The 11,804-nt window shown below is 43.8% G+C and overlaps 1 protein-coding gene across 3 annotated transcripts in view; it reads right to left on the bottom strand.

The window, feature by feature from the left end:
- Positions 1 to 3,231: 3,231 nt before the first annotated feature.
- mib2 (MIB E3 ubiquitin protein ligase 2) overlaps positions 3,232 to 11,804 on the bottom strand; it is a 185,510-nt gene continuing 176,937 nt past the window's right edge. For all 3 annotated transcript variants that reach the window (XM_084332644.1, XM_084332643.1, XM_084332645.1), the window contains 4 exons: positions 11,179 to 11,357; positions 8,357 to 8,550; positions 6,978 to 7,043; positions 3,232 to 6,612 (listed from right to left, as the gene is read on the bottom strand). In XM_084332644.1, coding sequence (XP_084188770.1) covers positions 6,371 to 6,612; positions 6,978 to 7,043; positions 8,357 to 8,550; positions 11,179 to 11,357 — 681 coding nt within the window. In that variant the 3' untranslated portion in view covers positions 3,232 to 6,370. The remainder of the gene's footprint in view (positions 6,613 to 6,977; positions 7,044 to 8,356; positions 8,551 to 11,178; positions 11,358 to 11,804) is intronic.

The raw sequence follows: 11,804 nt of genomic DNA, 5'->3' as shown, positions 1-11,804 counted from the left end.
TTAAACAGTCAGAAATAACATGACCAGATTTATGACAGTAGTAACATGTCCGCTCCTCTTTTGAGTGTGGAGGTGACATTTTTGGTCGGGGGTGTGTGAATTCTGAATGGTTGGGGACAGAATGTTTCTGAGAGAAATCATGGGGGAGAAAGGAGTCACGCCTATCCACAAACACAGTTTTATGGGTTAGCGCAAACTCATCAGCTAATACAGCAGCCTGCTGCAGAGTGGACACTTTCTGCTCACTCAGGTAAATGACAATACGCTCTGGCAAACGATTCTTAAACTCTTCTAATAGAATGAGTTCTCTGAGAGAGTTAACATCTGAGGCCTTGCTTGCTGCACACCACTTATCAAAGAGAGTTCCCTTCTCTCTAGCAAACTCTACAAAGGTCTGGTTGGCAGCTCTCTTGTGATTGCGAAACCTCTGCCTATAAGCTTCGGGCACAAGCTCATATGCACGAAGGATGGCAGCCTTCACAGTATCGTACAATAAACAATCTTCTAGGGTAAGTGTTGAACAAACCTCTTGGGCTTTACCAGTCAATTTACATTGAAGCAACAAAGGCCAGACCTCATTTGGCCAGCGCAATGAAGCAGCAATACGCTCAAACACATTAAAATAAGTATCAACTTCAGTCTCTCGGAACGGAGGCACCAAAGCAATATGTTTACTTATATCAAAAGTGTGTGATGAATAAGCTGTGGAGGAGGACATACCAGGGCCTTGTGGAGGAGTCAACAGCGTAGCAGAGTTGTATTCATTCTTTTGGACTCCCAGCTCCAACTCCCGCAGTCGGAGCTCTTTTTCCACCTCAAGCTCCAACCTACGAATGTTAACAGCCCTTTCATTTTCTGCCTCAAGCTCCATTCTACGAAGCCGATACTCCGCCTCACGTGCCTTCTCCTGAGCCTCCATCTGGAGACGTGCTATCTATTCTAACTTTGACCTGGGCCCCTTCTCGAGACCCATTTGACATGGGAGAGGCCAAGTCAAAATGTGGCGATGTGACTTTCACACCTGCCTTCTCAGCACTTTCAACATGAGCTTGCTCCTCAGATACAGAGGGCTGTTCTTCAGTAGGTTCACCAGGAGAACTTGCATGTTCATCAGAGACCACAGGTAAAACAAGCGTCCCCTGCTCCAACAGCTTACCTACCACAAGACACTTGATATTACGCTTAAGAAGCTTCTGAACCGAGAGTTGGAAATGTGTGGCAATCACTATTAAGTCTGCCTTGCGGCAGCTATCCAGCTCTCCCCAAGTAGGATTGCTCAAGAATTCCCCCAGATCAAAAGTACTAACTGCCATTTTAAACACAAATTATCTACTATACAAGTTTAAACAAACACAGTTCACCAAATCCATCAACCAACAACAATGAATCACGGGTTACAGACCCCAGTGGGTCTAAGGGTAAAGGGCTGTAACATAACAGTTGGTTGAAAGAAATGATGGCCACGTTTGTAAACACAAGGATATTTATTGTTAAATGCAAAGGAAGCACATGTAGCTCAAGGGTGAGCCCAGGCCAAAACAACAAACAAACACCACTATTCTTCAAATAAACCAACCTAATCTATGGTAAAAGAAATGACAATGCCTAAACTACCCTTACCTAACCAAAACAGGAGAAAACAATATCCAAATGAAATGGCAGCTCACCCCATCCGCAGGCAACTCTTTTTAGGTGTACATTTATGTATATATGCATGTTAGATCCCAAATTACATAATTAAAAACCAATTGTGGATTTGCCTTGCCAGGGGCTTTACGTTCATTTCTCAGCATTAAATCCCCAAACAAGCTTAGAAATGTTGAATGTGTCCCATTGCCTGTCATTTAGGTGTCATGGGTTTTGTGAGGACACGCTTAGAAATGTTGAATGTTTCCCATTGCCTGTCATTTAGGTGTCATGGGTTTTGTGAGGACACGCTTAGAAATGTTGAATGTTTCCCATTGCCTGTCATTTAGGTGTCATGGGTTTTGTGAGGACGTGTCAGTGAGTTCATCCCAGTGTCCAAAGCAGTCGTCACCTTCTCAGGGAGGACGTCACGGGTAAAGCGCTGAGTCATATGCCAAAGCCATCTGGGCTGTAAGACAATTAGGAACTAAGGACCTGGCACACAGCAACACCATTAAACTGAGACTACGCAGATGCCATTAACTCTCAATGGGTTACCAAGAAAATGGGATAGCCTTGTTAGGCTAACGCTAACCTGTTAGCCTTGTTGATGTTCTCGTGTGGTGGAAAACAACATTTGAAGTGACAAAGAAATGAACAAAAACTAGGTCATGGCATTTATTATTCAACTTATTTTATAAGGACTTGGTTGTTCTTTTGGGATTTTGGGTGAGACAACTACTAACCTCTGAAAAGTTTAAATTAAAACATGATATACCTTTAGTATTGACTATATCAAGTGTTACAAGAGAAGAGCTGGATCCCTGGAGTTTGAACTGTGGCGTTCCTACCCTCCCATCACCTTTACCATACAAAGAAGCATCCTCTAAGAGCAATGTTGGTACAATTTGACAATTCGTTTCAAAGAAGCATCCTCTAAGAGCAACATTGGTTCACTTTGTTTCAAAGAAACATCCTCTAAGAGCAATTATGTTAGAGGGGGCGACAGGAGGTAGAGCAGTCATCTGGTGATCGGAAGGTTCCCGGTTAGATTCCTGCTCCTCCCAGGCAGTGTCCTTGAGCAAGACACTTAACCCATAATTGCTCCCGATGAGCAAGTTGGCACCTTGCATGGTTGCCTCTGCAGTCAGTGTGTGAATGTGAGTGAATGGTTGAATGTGAGGAACAAAATAGTAAAGCGCTTTGGATAAAAGCACTATATAAATGCACCATTTACCATTTACTTTGTTTCAAAGAAACATCCTCTAAGAGCAAAGTTGGTTCACTTTGTTTCAAAGGGTGTTTTTGTTTTATGTGTCAAGATTATGAACAATATTCAAGCATTTGTAACTAGTTATTGTAGCAGTAATTTTTTCTTCTCAAAACTACCTGCTGCAGCTTCTGGTATGGCGTTGCAAATAAATAGGCTACATCGTAAAATACACACACAGGGTATTTCGTCAGTGGTATAACTCATGTATTTTGTTTTCTAAATGGAAGAAACTGAATGAACTTGTAGAAGGAACTACAGAATGTCAATTACAAAGCGAACATGAGCATAACAAATGCCACATCGTCATTTGATAATCACCCAACACCAGCTCCTTATAAAACAGTTCCATATTTATTGCAAAATATTTTTGTACAGAATACAACTGAAAAAACACCAACAAAGGAGGAATGGACAGTAAGGCCAACATCAGAACTCCCGAGAGCTGTACTGCACAAACACCAATAGTAACATGTGTTGCTTTAATAGTATTTCTTAGTACTGTTTCCCCCCTAAAACCACTTGGGAAAATCTCCACAAGCACACAAAAATAACACATCCCCAATTCTTTGAAACATTATTGGCTTTGCGCCCACCACCCACTGAACCAGACTCAGAACACCAGAGGACAATCTTTTGTGGTCTCCAAATTGCTGCAAGAAATGTGTCCCTTGATTAATAGTGTCGTTAAAAATCTTTAATAAAATCAAAGACAAAAATATATAAATACTGTTTATGTATGTATATATTATGGGGTTGATAACATTAATGTTTTAGAACTGACCGAGATCAGTTTTCAATCAGGAGAGGACTAGGAGATTCAGAGAACTAGAGCTACACGATAGTAACTAGCTTCATCACATTGTCATCCAAGCTCAAACTTCTAAGACCAATAACTGAGTCTGCTGATATGAATGAATGAAAACTTTATTTAACAGATTGCAGAATGGGTACAATACAGTACGGCTCAATACACACAATTGTTAAGGGGATGCAGACCAGAGAAAGACGTTTGTCTTGTTTACATCAGGGTCCCCCATTTTCAATTTTCAATTCAATTCATATAAGGCTCCATCTTCTGGAACTTAAGAAAAAACAATATAGATATTACGCTGCAATGTTTGAGCTGCTACTACAGTCTGTGTTAGTTTAGTTGATGTTCAGAAACCTTACACCTCTCATAGGCTTGGGTAAGGTTTAGCATAGTGTTTCTAGAGTAACTAGGGCGTGCATTCCCGTGCACATCCTCATGCGATTTGGCACTGGTGTAATAGTACTTTCCTCAAAGTAAACCTTGTGGTTAAAACCTCTTGTAGCCTCTCCGTCTCATTCTCTTTTTAAAACATCTTTACAACCTTTCCACATAAAAAGGCAAGAGTAAGACAGGACACATTTTTCTCCCCTCCCGACATTCAAATGTACATCCTAAACATTGGCTCTCCCAAAACTTGGAACCTAAAAAAAAAAAAAAAAAATAACTCATGTGGAACTTTTCTCATCATAGAAAAAAATTTATAAAGATTAAAATAGATACTTTTTTTTTCTTATAATATAAGCCCTTCAGAAAACAAAACCAAACCGTTACAATGGATGAAAACGATGTACAATCCAGAATGCTTGCCAAAGAAACACAGACGAGGGGAACGGGGGTCTAAATCCTACTAGGATGAGAGACACATGTATAGCGACAGCTGCAACACCACGCATTTTTTTGCCCTTCTAATTAAATAATTTTTTTACTTATTTTTTATTAAATTTTTTACAATACATCTGTTTGATAAATAAAAGACAGGAAATATCTTTCCTTAAAACCCCAAACGCCTGCAGACATTGAGTTGTGTTTTTAACACAAGTCCATACTTATTTCTCCTAAACATATGCGTTGAGTTAGTGTGAACGCCCCCACCTGTGCAACACAAGCTGCACAAGAAGAGGACTGACAAGACTCCTCAGCCAGAGGCCAGGCCTCAAGAGGGCTGTGAACAACTTTACACTCAAATCACAATAAAATACTAAACTTGTGGGTGATGGTATGAATGGAAATTATTATCTTTCTTTCTTTTCTCTCAGCGTTGTGTTTATTTGCTTGTTTGCGGAAAAAGCATTTTCCCTTTTGTTGCAGAAACCACTGAACATAAACATTCATGGCAGAAATCATTAAGGGGGGGGGGGGGGTCAAGTTTTTCTTCTGCTGCTTAGCCAGCTGTCTTGGGTGGTAATGTAGTATTATTTGGAGAGGAGGGTACTTTTAAACCGTTTGGATATCACAAGTGCTTTCAATCATTTGATACCCTGAGTAGAGGACATAGGCTTGGGGTGAGTTTCAGCACAAATTAAAAAACGAAATTTCTAATATTTTTTCTTGCTGAGCAAACGGAAAACAAACAGACATAACTAAATAATAACACCTTTCGCACATAAATAAAAATCTGTACTAATTACTGGTACATTAAAAACCACAAATGTAAAAAAAAAAAACACCCACGACAACAGTAATTTTTCAGCTTTACAATATGCATATACTCATGCATATATAGTGTGTATTTTCCCCCTTGCATACAGGCGAGTGGTTGGGGACTACACCAAGAGAGCCTTTATGTATACCATCACCCTCTCCAGAGACTAACACTGATTACAAAGAGATTGATACAAAGGAGAGAGCAAACGTAATTCACAGGTTATACAGTGGGGCGGGGTAGGAATTGGGACCGTTTCTCTTCAGCCTTGTAAACGGGGGAGGTGAGACAGGCAGAAACGATGGGTAGGGGTAACAGACATCCACTTAAAGCAGCAAAGATGAGAATTATTTTAAGATGGGGGGGGGGGGGGGGGGGGGGTACACAACCCCTTTGTGTAAGCTTCTGTTTGCAGACTTCCTGCTTGTGCACCAATGAGAGTCTGTGAGACTGTAGGCTGTTCGCCCTCAACCGCTTCCAAGCCAGGCAAGGGGGAAAAAACAAACAAATGTCTTCCAACATCTTTCCCATGTTGGAAATGAGATGGCGAAAAATAAAAGCCGGCATGATGGGCGCGTTCCTTCCCTTACCCTGCATGCGCGTGAGAGAGCGAGAGAGAGAGAGAGAGAGAGAGAGAGAGAGAGAGACACTTGTGGGAAATGGAAAAAGTCAATGTAACCGGAAAACAGAAGAGCCGCTTGTCCAATGTAGCTGGGCTCTCTGTTAACAACAATGCAGTGTCATGTAGTAAAGCAACACATGGTCTGGTGGCCGGTCTCTCTGTTAACGCCAATGCAGTGTCATGTAGTAAAGCAACACATGGTCTGGTGGCCGGGCGCCACGGACAGACGAGTGGGAAGGTCTGACTGGCAGACGTACAGGGGTCACTGGCCAGGCTAACTTGTTGCTAATTGTTCAAATGATGAGAGCTGTCCCCCCTCTCTCTCTCTCTCTCTGGCTCCTTTAAACCTTGGGAGGTGGGCAGGGGAGGGTGGTTATGAAAGGAGGGCAGCCTGCGTCAGACGAAGAGCTGGATGCGTTCGCGGATGGTCTGCCGGCAGATGGGGCAGGTCTTGAGCGCGGCGCTGCAGTCAATGCAGGAGGCGTGTCCACACTGGAACACCAGCTTGATGTGGTTGTCGATGCAGATGGGACAGGTGATGCGCTCCTCCATCTGCCGGTAGCGAGATTGCAACTGCTCCAGCAGGTTGTGCTGCTCAGAGTTCTCTGTGCCGGGGCTGCAGTCCACCTCCGTCTGGTCTGGAGGAGGAGATAATACAGCCATGTGAGAGTGTTGAACGAAACCTTTGCTGCCCCCAAGAGAACTGGAGGATTTCATTGCCCTGAGGCGAATTAAAAGCATTAAGGACCTGAGACTTAAGTCGGCAATAACAGTAATGATGCAAATCAATTAGTAGTGTAATTTTTCAACAGCGGAATAGTCCTAGGAATGAAAGACATTAAGTTGATCGTTTTCATCATCAGGTACATTTCTAGAAAAAAAGTTTTGTTGTCAAAAATAATGAATGCTTAAGATTCATAGAGTGATCTTATGTTTCGCAGTATATATAAAATAAAAATAATCCAACAAACAAATGAGTGCAAATGACAGGTGGTGGTGTTACCTTGTCTGATTTTCTTAGTGATTGTGACCTGGCATTTGATGCATTTTTTCATTCGATGGGCACACTCTGATAGAAAAGAGGGATGAAGGGTCAGCAAACATAAAAACAAACACATTGCATACCTCACACAGCCATTAAAAGACATTAAAAAAACATGTTTTCTTGTTTGTTTTTATAGGGATGTCCTGATAACGTTACAAATCTTTCCCCACTGATGCCAATTTTGAGCACTACACTTTACAGCCAATACCAAGAGCATATGCATTACTATTACTGACCAATATAGACATAGACCATTAGTTTGGGTTTGCTGGACAAAATTATTTGAGATTTAATAAATTGTCTCTACTAAAGAGATCTAACCTCATATGTGTGAAAATGCAAAAAAAAATTGCTTTGATTTCTGACATGTTACACAATGCTCTTGCCATTGGATTTGGGGAAATTCTCTGATCCCGATTCCTATTTTAACCTGGTTTAGTTATTATTGGTTTCGGTGCATCCCTGGTTCCATACGTACATGCATGCATATATCACCCCCACCGACACACAACACCCCACCCTACAACTCTACCCACCCCCACCCGACACACAGCACCCCACCCTCCAACTCCACCCACCCGACACACAGCACCCCACCCAACAACTCTACCCACCTGACACACAGCACGCCACCCAACAACTCTACCCACCCCCACTCGACACACAGCACCCCACCCTCCAACTCCACCCACCCGACACACAGCACCCCACCCAACAACTCTACCCACCCCCACCCGACACACAGCACCCCACCCAACAACTCTACCCACCCCCACCAGACACACAGCACCCCACCCTACAACTCTACCCACCCCCACCAGACACACAGCACCCCACCCTCCAACTCCACCCACCGACACACAGCACCCCACACTCCAACTCTACCCACCCCCACCCGACACACAGCACCCCACCCAACAACTCTACCCACCCCCACCCGACACACAGCACCCCACCCAACAACTCTACCCACCCCCACCCGACACACAGCACCCCACCCTCCAACTCCACCCACCCGACACACAGTACCCCACCCAACAACTCTACCCACCCCCACCAGACACACAGCACCCCACCCTCCAACTCCACCCACCCGACACAGTACCCCACCCAACAACTCTACCCACCCCCACCCGACACACAGCACCCCACACTCCAACTCTACCCACCCCCACCAGACACACAGCACCCCACCCAACAACTCTACCCACCCCCACCTGACACACAGCACCCCACCCAACAACTCTACCCACCCCCACCCGACACACAGCACCCCACCCAACAACTCTACCCACCCCCACCCGACACACAGCACCCCACCCTCCAACAGTACCAACCTTCGCACGCCACGCTGTGCTGACAGGGGCAGAAGAGGACTAGCAGAGCCAGGTCGGAACAGATGAGGCACTCGCTGGGCCCAGGCGGGGTGGGCAGGGCCAGGTTGGTCATGGTGTTGGGTGTGGTGTGGACCCGCCGCAGGCTGGCGCTGCTCAGGCCCTGGCCACACGTGATGGCCTGTAGCCTCTGTAACCTGCAGACCAGACAACACCCCAGGTCAATAACACAGTACCTGGGCTAGGCTTGATTCATGACTAATAGAGGCCTTGCATGGGATGTTTGTGTAGTTGTCTTTCTTCCAACATGGCTGCCCATGTGTTTTATTAGGATCCCCATTAGCTATCAAATGAATGACCACTAGTCTTCCTGGGGTCCTCATATTACCTATAACATATTACACATGACCTATAACCATGGTAATCACTTTTGAAATAATTTCTGTGCAGTGATAGAGTAGGTAAAACATGATAAATAAAAGCATATTACTGTTCCACTGCGACTTGTTTAAGATCCAGTAATACAACAACAATTTATTACATATTTCTCATTTATCAACGCACCGTAAACATAGTTTTGCACATAGCAAACGGTGTCTCTTCCATCATGGAGGACAAACGGGCATTCCTAACACCGAGAGGCTGTCCTATCCAACCTACTGTATGAACAATGGACCTCATTCTCGAACATTCTCATAAGTTTCCTCGTAAATAACCTCGTAAGAAGTTCGTAAGAGGAAACTTATGATAGATCTCCTCCGGATACCGGAACACGTGAAAAGGTGTTTGTAAATGGCCAGAGTGTTCTCAGCTGCAATCCCCTGAATAAAGAACGTCACTCATTCTTAAACTGAAAGTGCGTTCTCGTACACCTGAATTTGCATACAGAAAGGCCCCGCCAGCTCCTTATAGGCCACAGGACCGTGTGCAAACAGATTCAACAGGTACTGTAGCGCGAAAACAATTTGCGACTGATCAAAATTTTATTAGATTAGATTCACATTTATTGTCATTATACAGCATAGTACAACGAAAATAAGTTTGGCATCTAACCAGAGTAAAAATGTAAGTGCAATAGTAACAATGCACAGATGATTAAACTGGGTATAAAATATATAAATACTACTGAGTAAAAGTGCTCATCAGATGCATGTACAGAGTTGTAGTATTAATGTGTACATGTACAATGATACAGGTATAAAGACCCTATAGTAGTAAGTCATACTGTAAAACATGACATCTTGACAAGGCCACCCAAAAAAAGTGTCATGGGACAAGATAACAGGGGAGTTTAACATGGTGTCAGGAGAGGAGCGCACAGCGGCTGAAGTGAAAAGGAACATCGGGCTCAGGGTTGTCTGAGGTGACATCCAGCGCCTTTTCAGCAGTCAGATGCGCTCGACGGTGGAACGATAAATAAATAAAACAAGTCATTCGAATAATAGAAGCCTACTGTTGCTGGAATGCGTCTCCAGCATCTCCTTGCTCGAGGTGCACACCCACAGATCTGTTCTGTAAGATGTAGGAGTCATGTACACCTCCTGGGAAGCATGAGACCACGCTGAGCAGGTGGTTCTAGGTGTCGCAGATGATGTAAACGTTGATGGAGTGGCATTGCTTTCTGTTGATATGGAAACCCATCTGGGGAGGGTGCCTTGATGAGCACGTGCCCAAGGTGGACAGTACCTGGATGTGTGGTGGCACAGGGTTTGAGCGTCTGGTCTGGCTCCTCAGTGTTGGCTCCAGGGTATTGCACAGGTCTTGGTAGGTACTCATCGCTCTCTGCGAATAGGTCCGTAATTCCGCATGGTCACGGTACTGGTCCTCAGTGCACAATCAGCTATCACAATCTTCCAGCAGCAGTAGATATACCATATTGTGTGTGTGTGTGTGTGTGTGTGTGTGTGTGTGCGCGCTGAGCGCAGCTGCCCAGGAGCGTGCAGCTCCGTATGTATCCTCACCAAGCCGCCTGCAGATCAGGCTGCTGCATCGTTGCTAATAAACTATAGATTTATATGGAATCTGTTAAACTTATCCTTTGTGTCTGTTGTCATTTGTGTGGGTTCAACTTGTGAACAGTAAGATGCGCAGTGGAATGTTTCTCCACTGGCTCTTACGATGTGTGACTGTGCACACTAAGCAATCTACAAAATAAATAAAACCAACAATAAATAATAAAAATAGAGAACAAGACGGTATATGGAATATTAATACAACAAATATATAGCCTACATTAAAGGAATGGGATATGCTGAGAGCAGAATGTAGATGTGTCCATTCTATTCCACTATAACTATATCCACGTGATTGAGTTTAGTTCTTATTTATTTATTTATCATTTAGTCATTTGCAGTGTTTGTGTATTGAGTGCTTTTATTTATTTTCGGACATTACCATGCCTCGTTGAGTCATGACTATAAATGTAAAACGTAATTGCTAATGATACAAAATATTGTCGTATTCATTATTACGTCTGTAGAATCGACGTGAACGCAATCACCAATGATTTCTCCCAAATGAAGCCCTTAACAACACAGGCGCACACCAGTCTGTCCTATCTACAACTGCTTTTCCGCATTTGTAAATCCTGTTCTTAGCTACGAGTGAATCTCAGAAAACCGTTTGAGAATGCCAAAATCGGCCAGAGAAGTTCATAAGTGGAGTTACGAGAAAATTAGTTTGTAACTTTCTCGTAAGTACATTCGAGAATGAGGACCAATATCTTTATTTTAGTAATTGAATTGACCAATAAACCTTCCGTTTCCATTTTGAATTGATTTAACTAGAAAGAGCAGACTGCTTTGGAGGAATCGTGGGTGTAGTACCGGTGTTTCTCAGAGAAGCTCTTGATCAGTTGCAGCACGGCGCTGTCGGCCACCAGGTCCAGCGGGCTCTTCCCCTTGTGGTTGGCGTAGTTGATGTCAGCCCCTTCCTGCGCTAGGAAACAGGCAATGGCTGCTCCCACACTCAGCTCTGTGTTCCCCAGGAGACCTGAGCTGCTTAGCTGTAGGCGGAGAGGAGGAGAGTACCTTTGTGTTACAGAAATTAAATAATTGAACTCAATAAAGATTGATAAATGTGGTTTGTATTCAACAAGGCAGTGAGAAAATCAGACAGAACTGTTATAGTGTAGATGGCAAGAGACAGAGTAGAGAGAGAGAGACAGAGACAGAGAGAGAGAGAGAGAGAGAGGGGGGGGGGGGGACTGCACAGGCAGAGAAAGGAGACAAGGGAGTTGGAATGTGCTCAAGCTCAGCTAAAAAGATTACAGCAGGATGGCATTGTTGGCCAAGAAGTGCTATCACTCCCTGAGCCCACTTAAAGGTCACATACTCCTTTTCAACAAATTAATATATGTTTCTGAGGTCAGAAGATGATGCATTCTAGCAGCCTCATTCTACACCTCTGTTTCAGTCCTGTTCTCGTGGCTGTTTCTGTGTCTGTAGCTTTA

The sequence above is a fragment of the Notolepis coatsorum genome, assembly GCF_963971535.1.
Source record: "Notolepis coatsorum genome assembly, chromosome: 17".
In the NCBI taxonomy this organism is placed as follows: domain Eukaryota; kingdom Metazoa; phylum Chordata; class Actinopteri; order Aulopiformes; family Paralepididae; genus Notolepis; species Notolepis coatsorum.
The sequence above is the reverse complement of the archived record's forward strand: the minus strand, read 5'-3'. Positions and strand labels throughout refer to the sequence as shown.